General features: G+C 47.9%; 2 protein-coding genes across 2 annotated transcripts in view; one reads left to right on the forward strand and one right to left on the reverse strand.

Moving 5' to 3' along the window:
* Positions 1–16,154, forward strand: part of wwc3 (WWC family member 3) — a 32,783-nt gene extending 16,629 nt beyond the window's left edge. The window contains exons 6-23 of the mRNA XM_076727012.1: positions 1,929–2,058; positions 2,965–3,114; positions 3,680–3,753; positions 5,068–5,316; positions 6,000–6,089; positions 6,172–6,743; positions 6,822–6,942; positions 7,244–7,324; positions 8,166–8,252; positions 9,449–9,644; positions 9,816–9,986; positions 11,686–11,807; positions 11,894–12,041; positions 12,128–12,292; positions 12,371–12,463; positions 12,555–12,785; positions 12,866–12,993; positions 15,388–16,154. Coding sequence (XP_076583127.1) covers positions 1,929–2,058; positions 2,965–3,114; positions 3,680–3,753; positions 5,068–5,316; positions 6,000–6,089; positions 6,172–6,743; positions 6,822–6,942; positions 7,244–7,324; positions 8,166–8,252; positions 9,449–9,644; positions 9,816–9,986; positions 11,686–11,807; positions 11,894–12,041; positions 12,128–12,292; positions 12,371–12,463; positions 12,555–12,785; positions 12,866–12,993; positions 15,388–15,454 — 2,875 coding nt within the window. The 3' untranslated portion in view covers positions 15,455–16,154. The remainder of the gene's footprint in view (positions 1–1,928; positions 2,059–2,964; positions 3,115–3,679; positions 3,754–5,067; positions 5,317–5,999; positions 6,090–6,171; positions 6,744–6,821; positions 6,943–7,243; positions 7,325–8,165; positions 8,253–9,448; positions 9,645–9,815; positions 9,987–11,685; positions 11,808–11,893; positions 12,042–12,127; positions 12,293–12,370; positions 12,464–12,554; positions 12,786–12,865; positions 12,994–15,387) is intronic.
* A 12-nt stretch (positions 16,155–16,166) lies between these two features.
* traf3ip2l (TRAF3 interacting protein 2-like) lies at positions 16,167–21,389 on the reverse strand. The gene is made up of 10 exons (XM_076727013.1): positions 21,217–21,389; positions 20,094–20,192; positions 19,344–20,017; positions 19,225–19,267; positions 19,074–19,138; positions 18,897–18,994; positions 18,412–18,480; positions 18,130–18,246; positions 17,962–18,036; positions 16,167–17,810 (listed from the first exon to the last, which is right to left on the reverse strand). The coding sequence occupies exons 2-10, from the start codon at positions 20,156–20,158 to the stop codon at positions 17,649–17,651; spliced, it is 1,368 nt and encodes a 455-aa protein (XP_076583128.1). The 5' UTR covers positions 20,159–20,192; positions 21,217–21,389; the 3' UTR covers positions 16,167–17,648.
* Between the last annotated feature and the right edge of the window lie 802 nt (positions 21,390–22,191).

Genomic DNA, 22,191 nt, shown 5'->3' on the forward strand with positions numbered 1-22,191 from the left:
AGTGTTTGAGAAAAGGCAAATGGAGGGAGTTTTTGATGGAAAAGGGGACTCCACCTCAGGAAGAGGATGCACCAGTGGAGTGCAGGGAGCCAAGGCTCAGCCTGGAGAGGAAGTCGCTCCATGGAGAGGGGAGGGGAGGAGGGGGAGGTGTGGGCTCGAGAGCAAGTTTTAAAAACACAGAGATATCTGGCAGCAAATTCCTCTGCACTTCCTGAGTCCTGGCAAAGAGTCCCTTATCTCTTAGATAATACACAACTCGAGTGATTCCCAGAATAGTCAGGAGAATACACAGCTTGCAGAAAGCATGGACGCATCCTCCCTTTGAGTTTTTTACGTGTGTGTGTGTGTGTGTGTGTGTGCTTTTGTTTGCCTCTATATGTGTGTGTGTGTGTGCGTGCACGTCCTATTGTTCCTTCTGGGTCGGTTTTTGCCCAGCAGGGTGAGGCCAGGAGGGACCCTACGGCTGTTGTTTTTCCAATCTCAGCTGCTGTCAGCAATACAGCTAATTGTCCTCCACGCCATGTCGCGTCAAATGAAGCGCACAAACAGCCCCCCCCCCCCCCACTGGTCATTTTATCATCACTTGTAGAGTTTACCTCTTTCGGACAGTGCAGGAATCTTTTCTGCTCATCTGTGTTTCACCTTATCAGGTCAAATTTCTCAAATGTTCAGATGTTCACATGTTTACTTGACCATCGTCTCAGCTGGTGCGTTCAAGGACTTAATCAACCTAAAACCTGTTGCTTGTAACAAAAATGTGAGCATATTTGCTCCACAGTACACAGGGTGGGGGGTTCAGTACAGGCAGGCACTGAGGGGTGGGTCGTGCCTTTTTTTTTTTTCTTTGCTAAGCATATAAACTCCCAGGCCCTGCCAATGGGGTGGGGGGAACAAAGCCGAGCTTGTTTTGGGAGGAAGAGGCAGGGTCGGGTGGATGAACAGTACCTGCTGTTGAAGGAGAGCGAAGGAAGCGGGCTGTGGTGAGAGCGGGGGCCACGTGCCAGGCCCGGTGATGGAGGAGGCAACCAACACACCGACCAGACCCCCTCCTCATACCCACACCGAAGAGTACAAGACCATCCAAAGCTGGAGAGCAGATTTGTTCTAGCAGAGCTTAGAGAGACGTTAATCAAACCGTCTCTGGGTGAATCTTCACTTTTTATCATCAGGGTCTCCAGTCTTGTGGCTCAGATTTCCCCTCCGAACGACGGGCCTTTGAAAGCAGCACGTTAAAGGCTGAAACAGTATCCGAGCATGTGGAGACGAGCACAGATTAGCATTTACCCTGGCCCGTCACACACAGCGTCAGTATTTCATTACTGACCGCAGCCTAAAAAAACACTTAACCTCCCACACACAAATACTTCAGATGTTCGGCTGATGATTTTCTTTGTGACTTATTTTCTGCTGACCTGTCCTCCAGTTTACAGAGTGTGGCAGTAAGTGAATGAGAGATGTCTCGAGTCCACTGGATTCTTATGAGAAATACACCGTGGTCCACATGATTCACAGCGTAGTTTGAAAACATTCAAATAGGAATCTGTTAATTAAGTTAACACATTTTTTCAAAAAATAAATGCAGTTTAGATACAAAAAAACCCACTTTTACAGATGAAGTTACATATTAAGTCTCTGAGATCATTTCAAAAACTCTCTCTTCCTCTAAACTTGTAAGTCTGAGGACAGTTTCTGCCTGTATTTCTGCTTTTTTGGCGAACACCGCCGCCCCTCCCTCATAGAGCTGAATTCTGAACCCACTGCATAAAAGTGGCCAAAATTACAGCTTTAGGAGTCTCAGTCCAGTTTTCTGCGCTCCTCATTCAAATATAAGTCCCAGATTTTATTTAATATTGATGATTGTTTGTTGAGCCTGTCGGTTACAAACAGACATCTCAATGCGTGTGTGTATTTGTGTGTGTGTGTCACAGGATTGACAGGAAGATGTCCTGCAGTCAGACCAACTACAAGCTGGACGAGGCTCAGGCCATCTTCAACGAGCTGCGAAGCATCAAGAAGGCCATCAGCTCAGGCGAGAAGGAGAGGCAGGACCTCATCCAGGTAGCTGCGTCTCCTCTTTCTCAAGGTTTCCTCCACATCCGGATGTCTGCAGCCCTCAAATATCTGCTGCTGGAATATTCTTTGCTGACCTCTAGTGTCTGTTATCCTCCACTGTTCTGCTGCTTCTCAGCATTGTCTCTTAATAACAGACATTTCCAGACGTCTGAATCACCGACCGCATCTCCGATTTTGTCAGCAAAGCGAAAAAGTGTGACGGAGGATCTAATGAATAATAGGCGATGATTCAGTGTGATTGTCAGGCCACATTTGCAGAGGCATTTCCTGGCAGAGTCTCAGTCTATTTATGAACGCACACGGGAGGCAAATGACACGCTTCAGATGTTCAAATGATTGGGAGGAGAAGTCTTTGCAAACTGATGCTGTCATTTTGCACTTTTTGGTTGTTTTAACTGTGAGTGATGAGGGCTGAAATCTCATGCCCACATGGTGCACACCATGACGCAGCATGTTTGAATAGATAGTTTAAGTGATCGCATGGAAAGGCTGATCTCTTACTGTATTTTGAATTACGTACCTGACAAACTAAAGGTACTTATTCATATATTTGAGCATTTTTCTCCTTTTTTTTTTTAGAACTTTTGTGCAACTTTTCCATCAGATGTGTTTGATATTGTGAGACTGGTCTTCAGAATACTTTTCAAAGTACAGTTTTCTGGTCTGTGGCAGGCTTTTCATGCCCAAACCACATCCATGCATCAGAAACCTTTCTTTCAGATACAAGCGCTTTTTTTTTTTTTTTTTGCCTGCGTGTATCCATGTGAAAAAATGCAAAGCGTCGTCCAAACAATGACAAATATTGCCGTAAACAGTGTGATTTGCAACACAACGAGATGCAGATTGCCTTTGATATTCTCTTCTGTCGTTCATCACCGTTCCATCCCGCAGAGCCTGGCCAAGCTGACAGTCAACTTCCAAAGCAGCCTGTCAATGGTGGACTCGTCCAGCGAGGTGGCGAACAGCACTGGAACCGCGGGGGACTCGTGCAATCTGCAGCAGTACTGTGACACTGGCTGTCAGACCGACATCATGGGAGAGGTAGGAGACGCCGAGACTCCTCCCCGTCTCCGCTGAAAACAGATTCCAGACTGCGAGGGAGAGGAGGGAGACGCAGTTTGTTGTCTTTCTTTGAGTCACAACTTCTGGATCTGAACACAGACGTGGAGCTCGGATGTGACTAAGCCATCAACGATCCAGAAATCAAAGAAAAAGACGCTTCTTATAACTCCAGAACTTGTCTAATCACCATGTTTTTAAGTTTAATTCAGTATCAGACTAATCCAACGACAGCGGTCCGACCATCCATTAGGACACTGCATACAGGAACTGCTAATAGCTAATTCGGCATATGTTTAATGCTGCCAATTTTCCTGAAACTAAAAAAATCAGGACTAAAAATATGGCGCTCAAGTTGTAGCCCATAGCTCGCAAACAGGGGGGTGAAGCCCAGCCCTAAAAGAACCATCAGCTGTCAAGTGATGACTAGATAATCTGCAGGAAGCTCCACAAACTCCCCTCATACATCTGAAATGACTGGTGGCTGTTTGTTATGCTGTGATTTAAAGGCACTTTAAATCCTTTTATGTCTCTTTTTTTTTTTCAGTATGGTTCCCAAGATTCCTCACATTTAGTGGACAAAGTGAAAGTCAACTGGCAGTACGAGGAAGCTAAGAAAAAGTAAGTCCGTCTGTTTGTTGTCCATCAGCCGTAGTACCATGACACACCGGCATGCAGCACTGACTCACGGGCCCCGTCAGCCCCCTCTTGCTCCTCGGGGGCCTGTCCAGTGGGAGGGCGTGTTATGAATAGTATTTGCGCCCGGTGGCCGTGGCTGCTGAGCGAGGTCTGGCCGGCGGAATGAGCTGGGTGGTCACATTCTTCACGGCCTCGCTGCTGCTGACTGTGTGCTGCCTTTGTGTGCGCAGCCAGAGAGCGCGCTGCCCACCGCCTGCCCGCCGCGGTGAACACCCTGCGCCTCCACAAGGTGGTTTAATATACACACACTGCTCGCTTAAATATATCCCAGCTCAGCCTATAGCGCCATCTAAATTATACGTTGGCAAAATCAACAGTGAAAGAAGCCTGTTAGTTGTGAAAAGGGGATCTGATGAATTCAGCGCAGGTCTGGCGTGAGGCTACGCAGCGATTGGACGGTCTGCTCCAGCTGTGAGGGGCAGCAGTGTGACGTTCGCTGCAGCCAGAGTCACCGTGTTATTATCCGCACACGCTTTTATAAGTTTCATGTTGCTGTGGTGACCCGGCAGCGGCAATGCCAACCATGACATCAGGGAGCGGGAGAGAGAGGAGAGACCTGTGGAAACTTGCATGCTCTGTCACTGAGTCACTCCGTCTGAAATCCAGCACACGTAAACACAGTTATTTCATCAGAGCTCAGTTAACTCCGTCTGAATAAGCGCTCGCTCGTACACACCTGCGAGACGGCTGCCTGATGCAGCAGTAATAGCTCAGGTAGAAAATTGCTGCGCTGAATGCTGTCATTATAATCGCAGCGTGAAGTGTCTGCTTGGCTCCAGGATGCGGTCTGACGCGGAGCTGATTCTGCCATACTGCTGTAAACACATGTGCAGAGCACACAGAGGCTGCACTAAACACTGCAGGTAGCATGAACTCGGTAAACACTCATATGAATATTAATAAGTACAGGAGCCATCTAAGAATGCTCTTTAAAAGATGCACAGTCGAAAGAACAGAATCACATTTTTATGTCAGCGTTGCAACGTAAACCAAAAGCTTTATCTAAAAACTTTAATTACAGAAGCTTTAAAGCTTTACTGTGCAGGCACCCACCTGTCCAACAGAGACTGCGTCGCTCTTCACCCCCATCCTGAAAGCCAGCCCCAGATTCACTCTCGCTCCACCTTTCACCTTGCTATATGTCTTTTTTTGCCCGTGTCCGCCATTTTCGTAGCGTTAGGCGAATCTGTTGTGGTTGACTCAGGTGCAACGTGTCTTTGCGTTGTTCTCTCTCAGGGTGCAGAGCATACAGCACCAGCTAGCACAGCTGGACAGTGAGAGCTGGTCGGGGCGGGCCGAGGCGGACCGCGACCGGGACTTCATGCAGCTCCTGCGCGAGAAGGAGGCCCTCCTGCAGGAGATCATCCTGGTCAGCAAGCAGCAGCACTCTCCAGAGACGCTGCTGCAGCTGGAGGAGGAGCGCTCCAGGCTGGAGGAGGAGGTGCAGAGGGCCCACAGCTCCCAGAGCCAGGGAGCCAATCAGAGGTGAGAAGGAGGACAGTCAGCGCTCAGCCATCACTCATACAGTCAAATGCTCTTCAGATTAATTGCTCCTCTCAATTTATGAGTCGTTAATGAAGGAGCCGCACGGAGCAAATCATCTTTAAGGAACCAGATTTAAGGTGAATAACACTCACAGCCAGCATCTTATCAGATATGATGAAGCCATTTTAAGGCGCAGAGGAAACTGCAGGTTGGTGTCCTGACAGATAGACGGCCACTGTTCCAAATGATGAGGCCAAAGGTTATTTCTGTCGTAAATACAAACATAAAAACAACTCGTGAAAGCGTTTCAGTCGACGTTTTATCCGCAGCAGAAATGTGTTTTGTAGATCAAATCCATATTATCAACCTGGGCCCTTTAGTCTCCGTGCTTTCCAAACTAAAGATGTGACAAATTGCCTCCAGCTGACGTTAGCCCATAAACCATAAATCTTCTTTTAAGTGGGGACATTTTTATTGTTATGGTTTCGTATGTGAGCATTTTTGCTGCTGACAGTCGTTCCGGCCCTGCAGCTCGACGAGCCCGGAGTCAGGGACGCTCTCTGCTCCCTCAGCTCCTCCATCACAAACACGGCTCCGTTATGGTTTTGATGTGTGTGCAGCTTGAATGTAGAAGTCAGTTGAGTTTCTGAACTGAACTCGTTTTGCATGGCTGTGCACTTCAGGATCCTGCAGCAGGAGAAGAGGAACGTTCTGCTGAGGCAGCTGGAGGAGGCCACGCGCATCACCACCTACCTTCACTCCCAGCTGAAGAGGTGCGGCACACGCTCCCCCGTCAAGCTTTCAGCGGTCCTTCTGCGTCCTCTCTCACGTGTCTCTTGTCTTCTGTTTCTCCAGCCTGTCGGCCAGCTCTCTGACGGTGTCGTCCAGCAGCAGCCGCGGCTCTCTGGCCTCCAGTCGGGGCTCCCTGGCGTCCAGCCGAGGCTCCCTCAGCTCCATCAGTTTCAGCGACATCTACGGCGTCCCCCAGTACGAGCGTCACGACGGGGCCGGGGAGCCGCTCGACCCCCACCTGCGCTTCCTGCTGCCACCGGAGACCGTGTCCAGAGACTGCTCCATGTTCACTCCAGACCCCCTGACCCAGAGCAAAACCAAACGCTCCCACGACACCCCGCAGTCCCTGGCCTCCCTCTCCTCCCGCTCCTCGCTCTCCTCCCTGTCGCCCCCCAGCTCTCCCATGGACACGCCCTACCACTCAGCCCCTCAGGACTGCCCCCTCACCCAGATGACGGAGGAATACATGGAGCAGGCGGGCCGCGGCCTGTTGGAGGGGCTGCGGGCGCAGACGCAACCCCTGTCACACAGCGCCATGTTGAGCGGCGAAGACGCCGCCGTCCCCGCCGCCGTGCATCAACTGGACAACAAGACTCACCGGGACAGCGGGGCTCAGGGGGCTTTCACCTCCACAGGCAAGTCGCCTTGATCTGACCCTCGTCAAACAGGATGAAGACTACCTGCCGGCTAACCGGGTGTGTTTTCTCCTTTAGGAGTGACTCTGAGGGGAAACAGCGGCAACAGAAGCGGCAGGAGGGCCAGGAGAGTCTCTGCAGGCGTGTCGGAGGACGCTCTGGCCACAGACAGCGGCGTGTTCGAGGCCTGGGGCAGAAGGTGAGAGGAGGTCCACCCTCACAGTGCTAAAACGCAGCATGAGCACCCGCTCTCTGGAGCAACGGCGCCTCCTGGTGACAGAGGAGGAAACTGCCACACAGACAGTTCAGCTCTGACTCTGGTGGCACCGCACAGTGTCGACAACAGCGTCTCAGAAGTGTTAGAAATGAATTTGAATCATCTTAAAAGTAGGTGGTGACAGTCCAGTGTGCCATGTCTCATCACTGGACTGTCTCCAGTTTGTGTCCAGTGAAAGAGGAAAGCGGCCTGTTTATTTCTCGTTCTGTCCTTCCTCCAACAGGGCAGAGGAGTCCGATGAGATGTCCTACATGAAAGAGCTGACGTCTGTGAGCGAGCCCACCCAGATCCAGCTGGGCCTGCTGTGAGTAAGCTGGTGGTGTACGCTGAGCGCGGGTGGTGTCGACGTTCCCTGACGGTGTCTGACTGTTTGTTAAGCCTGCGCGCCGACGACAGCTGAGACATTATGCTTCCTCATTGTCCGTCTGTCCTGCTGTCATGACGCAATAACTCATGAACACTTCAAATTTCCTTGAAATTTCTTCAAATTTCAAGGATGAACCGATTAGACTTTGGTGGTCAAAGGTCAAAGGTCACTGTGACATGTTTGACCATAAATGAAGAATTCACACACTAATTATGACAATTTCTCACAAATGTCTCACAGAATAAAATGATGAAGTGATGTTATATCCAAAAGGTCAAAGGTCAACTTCACTGTGACATCATAACTTTTCTGGCCGTTGTTCAGCAGCGTGACTCAGGAACAGAAGGCGGATTGTGACTATTTTTCACATTTGCTCAGACACTGAGTTGGTGACTTTATTCTTGTTTGTCCGCCTTGAAACTGAGCTGATTGTTTAGATCTTCTGTGCTGCAGGTTGAACATGTGTCTGAAGCATCCATGTTTTACACCTTTGTAGCTTCTTTGCCGCCATATTTGAAGGATTGTAGTCCACCATGAGCTGATTGGTCGAGCTGATATTCATCTTCGGCTGATGAAGCTCTCCATCAGTCCTCTGTGCAGTGACTGTAGGCAGCATGTCTCTACCTGGAAATACACTTAATACCTTTAATTAAGTTCCTTTAAAGTCTTCATTGCATATATAATACGAGACAGACATGGATGCAAACTGCACCTTGACTGGTTGGTGGAGGCAAACAGCCACGCGGTGGTAACTGCAGCTGTACTTTGGTCTTTGCAGGTGGGACTCTGGCTCTCAGTCTGTTCGGCTACATCTGCTGCAGCTCAAGAGTTTGAACAGGTCCATTGTGAGAGACGGCTACAAAGTGTGAGTACTTCTTGCTTAGATCTGACGATTGAGGCAATAGAAAAAAAGAAATATGTGTTTTTGCCTTCTTGTGGAGTTAAATAAGAAGTTTGATGTGACTCTCACGTCTGCACGGTAAATAAGAAGCGAGGAGATGTGGCTCTGTCCAAAGGTGAACCAGCCTCTGAACACCTGCCAGATTTGGGGTTTTCCACCCAGCTGAGCTACTTTTTATTCGATGGAGCCTCTGTGGCGACTTGTGATAGTTTTGGCAAATGTGCTTACCACAAAGAAATGAGGCCACATCCTGATTAATCTGCCTTTACTTTCCTCTAATTAGTGTGATTCAGAGTGACGGCACAGAGTTTGGTGGGCTTAAAGCACAACGATCAAATCACACTTTGTTTCATCTTATTAGGCTGAAACTGTAAAACTTAATTTATTATTTGCTCCTAGTTTTGTGATGAAGCCTTGTAAAGAGGTGGATTTTCTTCTCTTCGGACAGAGCCGGGCTAGCTGTTTCCCCCTGTTCCCAGTCTTTATGCTAAGCTATGCTAACACGAGAGTGGTCTCAGTCTTCTCTAACTCTGCAAGAAAGTTGAACACTGTGAATTTTCAGCAGCAGCATGAAGAGCAGAGACATTTCTACATCTCTGTGTCACACTTTTACACCACATGATGAAGAAACACTTCAAAATAAGTCAAAGGAAGTTTACATAACAGGAACATTAAAGGTATATTTGTCAGGATTTTCACAAAAACAAGCCAAGTACCCAATCACCTATGACCCACTGAAGTGTGTGTCGGTGTATCTGTCTGCAGAGGCTCTGCCCTCTGCCTCCAGTTTCTTATTTCCTGTTTATTTTGCTGGTGGCGACCAGTGTGAAGGTGTGATCTGTGGTCTGAAGCGCCGCTAATTTCTCTTGTTTGGACGCATTAACAATTAGCTAATGTTGCTGTTGGCTTGTCGCCTGCTGTCTGTAGCTCCGCAGATCACAAGCAAAGTAATTATGTTCTTAGCGTCACAAGTAATTATTGCCTATTACCGCGTCTGTTAGTGAGCGAGACTGAAGACACTGACACTAAAGACACTTCTTATGCAGGTATGCGATGCTGCAGGTGGGTCACTGGGCTGCGTGTGATGTGGCAGCTGTGGTCAGGGGATGTGTGCCTGAACGTGTTACTGTTGTTATGATCATTGTTGCGTTCGTGTCCAGGTACGTGAAGGTGCACTTGATTCCACTGGACGCCGGCAGGGCCTGTGCGTTTTACTGTTGTACGGCGTTGGAGCCGCAGTCCCAGATGAGTTTCAACGAAGGCTTCTGCATTCCTGTCCCTGCAAACGCCCTGGCGGTGTGCGCTCTGCAGCTGTCCGTCTGCTCGCTGGGACCCCAGGCTCAGGAGGAACTGCTGGTGGGTCTGAAAGGCCGAGCCGGTCCATGGAGACTGCAGCAGAGCAGGAAGCAGCAGCAATGACACTGCAGCGCCGATTCTGCTCTTTTAAGATAGTTCACTAATACGAGGCCTTCAGACAAAATGCTGATTTGCTGATATCTAAATGAGGTTTTCCGTGTCTTCCTGCAGGGCACAGCCCAGGTGAGCCTGGCAGACTGTGAGGGAAGTGCTGACATGGTCTACCACTGGCTGCGAGTGCAGATGCTGAGCGGGACGGAGATGTCCAGGCCTGAACACAAGAGCCTCAGCCACCGCAGACACCACGACAGCCAGGACGACGAGCAAAGGCCCAGAGCCATGGTACACACACACACACACACACACACACACACACACACACACACACACGTTTATTCTGTAAGCAGCAGCAGTGCAGAGTGACTGCCGGACAGGTGGCCTCAGGTTCTTTTCCCTGTGACCCTTTAAAATGAAGAGGTCTCCTCACGCCTGAACAGTTCTTCACCTCATGCAGCCCGTCTGTTCGCGCTTTTGTCCTTTAACTTTGGGTCAACGCCCTCAGTCAGACGTCTCTGTCCTGATCGGTTCACACAGCCGACTGTGAATTTCTCAAAGCTGGCGACTCCACATCAACGCAGAGATCAGATCTGTGCTGCAGAGTTACCTGCAACCAGTTGGACTAGCTGAGCGAGCTCACTGTGTGCTGCGGCTGTACTTCAGCTTGATGTTTCTATGCTAAAAAAAAAAAAAAAAAAAAAAAAAACAGAGCACTGAGGCTAATTTCTCTCTATGATGATGCCGTCGACTTCAGAACTGTAATAAGTTATTAACATTATTTGCAGCTGCCACAAACAATCGCTAAACCAGCTGTTGTTGCTTTTGTGGTTTGGAATCTGATCAATAAATATGAAGTAAAATTTTTACCCGACTATGTAAAATATATTTTATAGTGATGTGATTTGAAACAATCACACAATAGCACAATAATATATAGGATCACACTGAGCAGTCACCATGACTGTTACAACCCTGATTCCAAAAAGCTGGGATGCTGTGAAAACATATTTAATGGAGCGAGGTTCACCACCTTGTCTACACATGACTGGATAAAGGATTTTACTGCATGGACTCAGGAACACTTTGTGAACACAGTCTGTTTGCAAATGATTGAGTTCTGTTTTATTTGTTTCACACAGCGTCTCAAATCTTTTGGAATCGGGGTTATGTAACAGCCGATGATCAGCTGATCATCTCACTAGTGCTGCTGTGTAAATAGCAGTTTTCTTCCAGCTCTGTCCGTCCTTGACGCTGTGTTTATGTTATAAAACTAGTCAGATATTTGGTGAAATATAGGCGTAACATGATCACAAGCAGCAGATCAGAATCTGCACAGTGAAACACATTAACACTTCTGCTGCAGGAAGGAAGTTAAACGATAAAGCAGCACTTCCTCGTTGCTGAAACACAGAGTGCTTCTTCCTTTTAAGAGGCTTTGAAGGACTTTTCCAGGTCTGAAGAGGTGAAAGTATCCAGCAGTTTACAAGAAAACGGGCGAAAACTAACAAGTAGTCAGAAAAATAAACATCAGTTTGTGCGAGACATTTTTTTTCTTTCCTGTCTCTTTAATCATCTTGTGACTGCTCAGATAAGAGGGGAAAAATGCAGAGGCTTGTGGAGGGCCTGATCAGCAGACAGATAGGACATATCATGGACCCGAGTCACGACTCGGGAACTGAAAGAGGCTCTAATGCGCCGACTTGGCACAAAAAATGAGCGATCCTGAGGCGTTTCCTCAAAAAATGACTAATTTGTGCATTGAATACATCAAAGTGTAAATGCTGCCTCGCCTGCAGGAGAAATTCCCCTCGATGTTTTCGTTAAGGAGCTTGTACTCCACAGCCTGCCGGTGAGCGGCTGAACAAAGCAGCTATTTGACAAGAATGTTTCTCGCGAGCCAAACAAGCCTCCGCGCTGCCGGAGGAGGGAGGAGGAATGTGGACTGTGAGGACGGTGTTTGCTAGTTTGCTCTGTGACATTACAGGATACTGTCTGCACCCTGCTGTCACGCACCGCCGCCGCCGCCCATCTGGAGGAGCGGGAGGCAGAGCTGGAGCTGCAGAGGCTGGAGAAGAAGGAGGAGCCGGGGGAGGCGGTGTCTGAGAGGTGGAGACTCTTTCTGCTTCTGTCAAATACAAAATTCCCGTCTTTTTGTCGCCTGCGTGTTAACGTGGCGAGGGTGTGTTTGGCAGGAGCTGGCAGGCAGAGTCGGTGGACAGCGGCTGCAGCAACAGCACGGCGTTCACGGCCGCCTGCTCGGAGGGTCTGTGCGCAGAGGGCATCTGCATCACCACTGGAGGGCGCTGCGACCAGACAGCCAGCAAACTGTCCGCGGTGAAGGTAAAGTCCGCCGCCGCGGTCCCGGGCAGCCGATACCGGCGTCTGTGGCGCGGATGCATTAAAGCGCCGCTGGTTTGCTGTTGCAGGTGGAGAAGGCCACCATGACGGAGGGCCTGTTCCCAGAGCCAGCGAGAGTGCGGCCCAAAGAGAGGGGGGGCCGCTGGGGTCACGCCTCGCCGTTCATGCGAGGCAGCACCATCGTTCGCTCTCAGACCTTCTCTCCTGGCGCCCGGAGTCAGTACGTCTGCAGGGTGCGTACATTGAACATCGTTGACTTGTGTTCATAATTCTGTCTGATCGTCTTCACATAAAACCATTTTTCCCTCCAGTTGTATCGCAGCGACAGCGACAGCTCAACCCTACCAAAGAAGTCGCCTTTTGTCAGGAACACGTTGGAAAGGAGAACGCTGCGATACAAGCAGGTACGTTTTGTTTCAAGCTCGCACATACAGGAGCGTTTAGGGTCAGGTTTCTGAGGTGTGTGTCTGTGTGTGTGTGCGTGTGTGCGAGCAGCAGTCGTACCGCTCCTCCCTGGCCGAGCAGCCGACGCGTACCTCTCTGGACCTGGAGCTGGATCTCCAGGCCTGCAGGACGCGTCAAAGGCAGCTGATGGAGGAGCTGAGCGCCCTGAGGGAGCTGAAGCTGCGACTGGAGGAACCGCAAGCCAGGGAGGACACGGAGCTCCCGCACTGGGCCCTGAGGGACGAGCGCTTCCGCTGCCTGCTCAGAGAGGCCCAGAGACAGGTGAGGCCGGACGCCGCCTCGCGAGGTTACGAGATTCGGCCTCGGCCGGCAGCGGCTGACTCTGTGCTGTCGTCCTACAGGCCGGCCAAAGCAAGCAGGAGCAGCGTCAGGAGGAGGCGGCAGAGAGGAGGCTGAGGAAGGCTTCCAAAGAGGTTCTGCAGATGAGGGGGCAGAGCCAGAAGGAGCCCCTGCCTGTGCAGACATTCAGGTTTGGACCTTCACTCACAAGATGTTACACAGCTTCAGTGATGTGATCCAGTTTTAGTCAGAGCGCCAATCACAACAAATGTTGTCTCATGGCGCTTTCCATATGAAGCAGGTTGAGACAAACTCTTTAATTTGCTCAACAACAGTTCCCTCACGAGCAAGAATTCGCTGATGGCGAGAGGGAGGGAGGAGGAGGAGGAGAGGAATGATAATAACAGCGAATATAATAATAGAAATAACAGTATCTCAAAGTATATATACGTAATAGCAGAAATATTACTATGTATATATGTTAATTTGTGATATATGAGGGTATATGTTGATGATACATATGTAGTAATAATAACAGTATATGTACATAATGATACCTGTATAATAACAGAAATGTGCCTAATAATAATAGAATATGATAATATATCTATGTATTATATATTATGTGACATTATATCAGGGTTTATGTAGATAATAATGAACTTTATATAATAATATAAATATGACTAATGATATACAATAGTATATGTAGATATTATGTGATATATCAGGGTACATGTATATAATAATAATAATACAAATATATCTACTAATAATAGTATATTATGGTAAATGTATCTCATACTGGAAATATGACTGTGTGTATATAGTAAATGTTAATATGTGATATTGTATCAGGGTATATGTGGGTAATATTAATAGAACTATGTCTAATAATAATAGCAGCAGCAGCAGCACAGCCATGGGATCACAGGTGTGGTTTGACCAGAACACGACATCGTTCAGTCGTTCTGAGCTCTCCTTCGCGAGGCGCCGGTTCTTCCCGGCAGCCTCTGGATTTTTCTGCAGGAAAGACGTTGACAGATGCTTTGACTCGTATTGACTCATCGGGAATTTATGCCCTCTGTTGCAGCAAAACACATTACCTAAGCATTCAGAAACTCCCGGAGGTGAAACTGGGCTGCAGTCGAAGGAAGTTCTCGACGAGCAGCATTAAAGGCGCCCTGCAGACTCGTGTTAACACAGTTTGTTTATATTCAGTGTTTCCTTGAGGTGCATTTCTGTCCTCAGAAAACCTTTGCGAGCTGCTTTTTCTCCGTCCGTGTTCTGGGCGTGAATCACGCTCTGCTGGTGCATCGCTGCGTTTCGAGCCTTCACCTCCTGTTGATCAGTGGAGTGATGTGAAGTGTGTTGTGTTACCCTTTGTGCACGTGAACCAGGGCTCCTTATGAATACTCTAAATTTGAATTTTATATTGGAATTTTTAAAAAATTAATATATTCAATCATGAAAATTCATCACAAAACTGGAAATATGAAATCCGACATATTTAAATCTCTTCTGTCATGATGTCCGGTGAAAATAATTCCAGAGTTAGATGTAAAAACATAAAATATTCCACCTCCATGTGCTGTTTTCCCACGCTGCTTCTCGTTGAATTAAGACTTTATTCAACCAAAGCAGAGTTAGTGATGATTGTTGGAACCTCAGAAAGACGAACCAAGAAGGTTTTGGTGAGTTTTATTTTGTTTTAGTCGTATTTGAATGAAGTTTGTTTTACGATGATAAAATCGCTGTTTTTGTGAATGGAGTCTGGTGGCTTTGGCCAGAGAGATATAACAGCTGGTTCTGGTTAAACTAATTGGATCTTACTCTTTAACAGAAATGTGTCTCTGCAGGGATCATTTTCATGTCGTCAGACACTTGTTTTAACAATCAATCTGAGTCTGTCAGAGGCAAAAACAAACCTTTTAGTGGACGTACATTAACAACACGCCAATGCCTGGAAGGGCTAAAACTGTTGTCTCCATTAGTCACTTGGACACGTGGACATAGGGTCCATAATCAGTTAATATGTGACCAGAAGTCCTCCAGTTTGTCTCGGCCTTGAAGTCTTTCAGGACGATTGGTGGATTGGTTGAAAATTAAACGTAGCTCAAACGAAGGAAAATTTTAGAAGGAATACTCGAAAACATCATTTTTGACCGATTTTAACAGCGCTAATGTGAACAGGTGCTCCATAGCACCACCTAGAGGTGACAGCCTCCACAGGGCACCTTTAAGGCTACAAACAACCCATAATGCACTGCTTTCCTCATTACAAAATGTGCAATATATATAACTTAATTTCCACTTTTATCTAGCATGGAGCCTCTGTGTTATCTAATAGGCAGGAAATGAGAGGATCAGAATATTCTTTCACATATTTACCAAGAGATAACAGAACAGTTGACTCGGGGGCAAAGATCAGAAGCTGTCTGACACCTTATAAATCCTCCGCTTACATTAAGAAAAACAACGCTTTCAGCAGTACGCTCATGAACCCGTCGAGCTCCAGCCGGGAAGCAGTCGTCTTCATTTTGTGCTGATTGATGTACAAAGTTTTCTTTGTCTTTGTCTGCAGAGAGAAGATGGCTTTTTTCACTAGACCAAGGTTCAACATACCTCCTTTGCCAGCTGACGACGTATGAGAGCTTGCCTCTGTGTTATGTGACTAAACATGAAGTATTTGTCGAATTTTTCTGAGCTCATGAAGTACAAAGTTCTTTCTGCCGAGGACGCGGGCAGCGTGGCGCGCAGATGATGAAGATTAGAAGGTTTCACATTTTCAGAAGTGTTTGTGCGGCCGTAATAAACACGAACACAGTAGACGCAGTTATTGATGCTCATTTCCTCTCCGGGGAAGACGCCTCTCATAAGGAAACTGTGTCTCTTTCCTCCTGTTTGAGTTCCTCCTGTCGTTTGTGCTTACAAAAGGCTGGAAGACGGGAACAAAAGTCGGCTTGGACAAATTCACTGTACTGTAACTTATTTTATAGTACTTTTCCTTGAAGGAAATTAAAAGAAACGCTTCCTGCTTTTTAAGTGTATTTTGTAGCTTTGAACAAATAGCACTTCGATGTTTTTACATACAGTTAAATGGAACTATTGTCTGATTTTGTTTCCTGTTACCTAATTCTTAAGAGTTATTTACATAAAATGTCACTTTGTAATCCACTTTTATGACCGATGTCATTGTCCTTTTGTTATGTTATTAAAATTAATATTATTTCATGTACTTTTCGATATATGAAACACTGTATTCAGATTTTTTTTTATGATGTCTGTATGAACATCTGCAGTGTTACCTCTTGTGAAGATAAAACCATTAAACCACATCGTGACGCTCGGCTTTTTATGTTTCAGGTAATGAACGGGATTTATTAAACCTGAGCAGGGACGAGGAAAACATCACATTCTGCACACAGAGACATTTTCTTTAAATGTGTCACGATCTCTCCGCAACCACAAGCACTCCGCGATGACCCACTTGAGTGTCTGGTTGCCGATTCTTCAGAAGCCGTACCGCACACCAGGCAGGCAGCTGTGTCAGCGACTCATCTGATACGACATCCTGTCTGAGCCTCGAGACGCCGGGGAGAGGCTCTGGTAGAGCTGCGCTGAGTAGAAACGCACACCTAAACCTCCACATTCTCACGCCTCATTCCCAAACAGAAAAATGCAGCTCGTGGTTTGAGAAAAACGCCCGTGGCCCTGCAGGCAAACCAGTCCCAGGTCTCTGCTTGTCTAGGTTAACTGTCGTGCTCGGGACCAGCCTCACAAACACTGCTGTGCTTCCAAGAGGAGATGTCAGTGCAGGGACAAGCTGATGCAACAGACTGAGCTGCAAACACGCCGTGCAGTCCTGCAGCTTTGACGCCGAAGTTTAATCCACGGAGAACGATTCCACCACAGAACAGAATTCATGTCAGCGTGAAGACCTCGTGTTTGCTTGTTTCAGCCCTTTTTTTTTTTTTAATATACAAATAATGTGCGATTCACATGACTACACATTGTTCCAGGCTGGTGTCAGTGCGTAATGAAAATCAACATGCAGAGATCGTAAACTTGAATTAGCCGATCTGTCAGTTAACGTCACATCTCGTGGGAAACCGGTGGCTCGTGTTTCGCAGCGCAACAACACGTCCCTTGAAGCGTTCACAAAGCCGGCTCCTTGTTTACCAATAAAAACTTTCTCATGATGAAAACACATTTCGAATAATGCTGAAAGAAATCTGCCTCCTCCTCCTATTAACAACATCTAACAGGAGCCATTAAAAACACTCAGCGATTTTTACTCAGCAGTAACTCCATCCAGCTGGCCAGCTGTTTGCTTTAGATAAGAAGGATAACATGGCTGGTGCAGCGTGTGCTGACGAGTACCTGTCAGTGTTTACTTCTCATAAATCCCCGTTTCATCAGACTATTGATCATATATTTAATTATACAACATGTGCACACCTGAGTCCCAAAACAAGTATGATACATCTCTCCTTTACGAGGTTACGTGTCCAAATCCTAAGAACCACAAACTTTAAGCTGCTGTTAAAGAAGTAAACGCTGCACTTGTCAGGCTGTAAAAGTAATTAACTGGGAGTTGCACCAGTAAACATTACTCATGGTGCCGCAGCAGGTGGAACACGGAGGAGAGGTTAAAACATGTCGTGTGCTCACACAAACAAGCTGCAGAGAACAAAAAGCTCGTCTGCTCATGTAATATGTCCCTGGAGAAAAGTTCACGCGACGCTAACTTAAAATGTAAATCGATGGCAAACATCCTGCGCAGGTAAGCCCATTCACCTGGACGATGGGCAGGAGTTCTCCACAAAGGGTCCAGTCCAGCCCTCAGGTCAGAGGTTTCCATATGGGGATGGAAACAATGGTGGGCAGCTCCCCTATAGGCGGCGGATTGTACTTCTCGACCCTCATCAGTCGCCGCAGGATGTCGTCGCGGTCGCGTGGCCATCCGTAGATGTGTGTGTTCTGAAGCCAGTTGGGAACGTGACACTGTAGTGATTGCAAACACACACGCGCGCACACACACACACACACACACACACACACCGTTTTGTTAATGTGCCGTTATACGCGTGTGGTCTTTGTTTGCGAGCACACAAAGCGAGGCGCCCTCTTGCCTGTCGTGGAAAGTAAAACTTACCTTTTTAGCCCCCGGGAACACGATGGGAATGAACCGGAAATTCTTGCTTCCATTCTGGATGAACTCATTCTGGAGCTGCAAGGTGCACACAGAAAGATTCACATGAGAAAAACTCTGCAGAGCTCAGAGTATCTCAGCCTTCCTGTGGACTGGTGGGCGGCTCTGGACCTGCTTATGGATGTAGACGGTGTTGAAGGTCCTCTCGTCGTTCTCCAGGCCCACCGGGGACGCCGTCACCGTCTCATAGTACTTGGGACTGATGATGATGATGATCAGGTACTCTTTCTGGGTGGGAGGAAGAACATAATTTTCATCCTTGTTTCACACGTTTGCTCTGGCTGAGAGAGAAAAAGCTCAAGACGGAGCAGACTATTATCTGAAAAGTGTTTTCAGATGTCTTCTTCTTCTTCTCCTTTTTATGCATTTTTAGTAGCTTAGAAAGATCTTTACCTCGCTGAGGTATCGCTCCATGAAGTCTATCTTGCTGATACTCCTGAACTGCTGCTCGAAAATATCAATCTGAAATAAAAGAAGACGTCAGTCAGAAAGTGGACACCTGAGCAGACGACCGACGGATCTACAGCTGCAGTCCACAGGCGAACAAGTAAATATACACACATAATACACAGAGTGCACGTTATTTAGACTAAAATGTGGCTTGCTGACATTTATTTTGCCATATAATTTAGTTAGCCTCATGTTAGCTTTGCACAGCAGCGGTGACCACATCAGTTTTGGACTCTTGTGGAATTCACAGTTTGGTGTGAAGTTACAATGAGGTGTAATGAGGTCCTGATATTTAAAAAAAGTGGATGAAAAGCTGAAAGGTCATCTTGTGTGTTGACGGGTGCTCGACAGCTTTTTCTCAACTCCATCTTTTCTGGACCAACTTCCCTTCGTCTCCATTAAGCATCATATTAAGAACCTGAACATACGTGCGTATCGAAGCCGTTTTGTCGCAGCAGAGCCACAAAGTTGATGATCTCGTTCACGTGCTTGTCGCTGTCTGCTTCGTACGTGACGAACACCCTCCCTGCATTAAAGAGCCACAAACACATAATGAGAGCGCGTCCGGCAGCTCGGCCGATCATCCGCTGCTGCTCAACACTCACTCTGCTCCAGAGACAGCGGCGTGCTGTAGGGAGGGCTCTTCTCTTTGGCTGGGGCTTTGTGGCCGCTGTGTGGAGGTAGAGAGCGTTTTTTAAATCACAGTCAGAAACATGCAACAGGAGGCGAGTGGCTCCACCATGTTGAAAGACTCACATGTGGGTGAATCCAGCTCCGGGAAGTCTGCAGTCAACTGGACCTGGAACAAAGGAAAGAATCCGTTAGAACTCCTGGCATGTGCCTGAGTCAGGGTGGATTAACGGGGACAGACTTACAGTACGGGCCATACGCCGGGTGGTACTGAGGCCAGAGGGGCTTGTTGACCACCGGCCCCCTGGTGAAGGCGTCCGCGGGGCACTGTGCGCAGCAGGCAGCTCCCATCGGCGAGCACGAGTACGGGGGCAGCGTGTGGTGGCATGGGTTGGCCGAAGGCGGGTTGGAGCACAGCGACTGCGGCTGCTCCAAGCTGCTCATGCTGGTGCTGTGTCCGCTGGGCAGGGACAGGGACTTGCAGCCCGAGAGGCAGCTATCTCCAGTGCAGCCGGAGACGTCTTTCTGGCACAGAGAGGACGGCAGGCTGCTGGGGTACCCCGACCAGCTGCTGGCGAAGCTCGGATGGAGCCAGGCGCCGTTGGCCTGGCTGGGGAACGGCGTGGGCTGGCTGTACCCGGCAGGCAAGCTGCGGGGAAGCTGGTAGGAGTAGTAGCTCGAGCCAGGCGGAGGGAGAGCGTGGTCGCGCTCCTGCTCTCTGTCCGGCCTCTGTCCGCCCAACAGGGAGTCATCCGCGAAGGTGGCGTGTTCAGGAAGGAGGCGGTGGCCATCGGGGTGAGGGGTGGGGTCTGGCTGGTGGGCGATGCCGGCTTCTCGCTCCTCCAAGCTCATGGTCTCATCGTCCTCTTCCGGCGTGTTGCGGTGGCTGTTGTGGTACCTTCTCAGCTGGCTGACGTGACTGTGAGGCGACACATTCATCAACATTCATCTGAATATTGATCCACATCAAACAGCGCATTTGAGTTCCTGCTCACCTATTTGGTGCTAAAGCTGAGTGGATTGAAGTGGGCATCATCATTAGGCCTCCTCCTCCTGACATCCATGTGTGTCCAGTTCAAGCTGCGCCTGAAATCCTGTTGAAGAGTCATTTTAAACACAGCTGACCAAAGCGAGGCATCTTCTGCACTTTAACACTTGGAAGGCAGATTTGTACATCAGCCCACACTGCTGCTACTGCTGCTGCTGCTGACTTCTTGATTCACATGAGAACATATTCGACGCATTACGACGTGTCTCCCACACAGGGGACTTTTCTCGAAATGTTTGGTGGTTAACACTCAGGAGTCAAATGAACTCACATGTGGGAATAAGGAAATAATGCCTCCCACCGACAGAAACCACACTCAGATGGAAAAAAAAAAAAAAAAAAAAAAATCAAACCACAAAACTTCCAGAAGATAAGAATGTGTGTCTGGATTTCTGAGTAATGGCATGTTTGATTCACAGCGGGACCCTCACTGTACTCTTTACCGATGATGGTTTCTAACACGCAGCCGTCAAAGACACGAACACACTTCAGAGCAGAGGCCAAATCCAGAGACACGCACAGCCGAATGGGCCAGTTTGGACAGAAGAGTTGCGTTCAGGGTCACACGAATTCGGTTTTTAAGCAGACTTTCTCCACATTAAGCTCAAAGCTGTCTAACCGGGACTCAGGTGGGCTCGCCTCCTAAACGACCCTGAAGCTTCCTGGAAATGTAAATCGGCTCATTAAAGCTTTCCTGTTGTCTCACGTTGTTGTTCGCACTTTCCACGGAGGCAGACTCAGATCTGCCTGCTCCTCATTTCATGCGGACTTCAGGGACCTTTACAGGTGGAAAAATAACAAAAAAAAAACAAACGTCCTCCTCACCTGGACGCACTATGACGACGTTACAGCTGGACTGTTTAATCTGCGAGTTACCCCGAAGTTAAAGGTTAGAACAGCTAAAAAAGAGCCTCTGAAATTAAGTTTTATGATCAGTGATAACTTATATGTCAACTAGTTTTATTAAACGCTCACAAAAAGTACACAAAAACCTTAAAATGTGTACTTAGTACACGTTATTTGTCGAAAGTACATACAGGTAACATGTAAAGTGTCATGACTTCACTCACCGTCTGAGCGTCTCCTGCAGGTCATTAATCTCGTCCAGGTGGGCAAAAAGGTAAAAACGCTTCACGGCTTTTTGTCCAATATGAGTGATATCTGTCCTCTGATGTCCTCCGACGTCCTCTTCGGTCCTCCGACGTCCTCTTCAGTCCTCTCCACAGGACACACAATTAATGACGCTGCTGATGCGTTTGTTCTTCACTTCACCGCCGAGCAGCAGCAGCACCGCCCTCTGACAGACTCCACCTCTTACACACACACCCACCCACATACACACACACACACACACACACACACACACACACACACACACACACACACACACACACACACACACACACTTACTTTAGGTTTGTATCATGTTTGGGGACATTACAAAGACTTACATTAATTTCCTGGAGACTTACCCAAAGCATAGCCATAACCACTGCTTCCGTCACCCTTACCTTAACCTTAACCTTAACCTTAACCTTAACCAAAGTTTTCCCCCTTAAATGTAGTGATTTACATAATGGGGACTTGCATTTTGTCCCCACCAGGAGGGCGAGTCTCCACAATGTGACTGTGTAAACAGATGTCCCCACAACGGGAGCGCACATACATGCACACACAAGTTATGTTTTCAATATTTTTGGGGACATTACACAGACTTAATTTCCTGGAGACCCGACCAAACCATAACCACTGCTGACCTCACCTTGATCAAAGCCTTAACATTCAAATTTTATTGTTTACATGACGGAGATTTGCAATTTGTCCTCACAATATGATTGTGCAAAAAAACCCCACATGGGGGTCCAGTCCCCGCCCAACATGAGTAATACATAGCCCACACACACACACACACACACACACACTTTGAGGAACATTACGTTCATAACCCAAGTCTTCACCCTAAATTGACATTATGGGGACGTGTATTTTGTCCCCATGAGGAAGGCGAGTTCCCACATTGTGAATGTGAACAGTTTTATGTCCTC

This window comes from Chaetodon auriga, chromosome 3 (genome assembly GCF_051107435.1).
Source record: "Chaetodon auriga isolate fChaAug3 chromosome 3, fChaAug3.hap1, whole genome shotgun sequence".
Lineage (NCBI taxonomy): Eukaryota > Metazoa > Chordata > Actinopteri > Chaetodontiformes > Chaetodontidae > Chaetodon > Chaetodon auriga.

Coding starts and splice junctions, on each gene's coding strand:
- traf3ip2l (XM_076727013.1), bottom strand. CDS start 20,158: ATGTCAGGAGGAGGAGGCCTAATGATGATGCCCACTTCAATCCACTCA. Junction 19,139..19,224: donor GGAGCTGGATTCACCCACAT/GTGAGTCTTTCA, acceptor ACCTCCACACAG/CGGCCACAAAGCCCCAGCCA. Junction 17,811..17,961: donor TGTTCCCGGGGGCTAAAAAG/GTAAGTTTTACT, acceptor CAATCACTACAG/TGTCACGTTCCCAACTGGCT.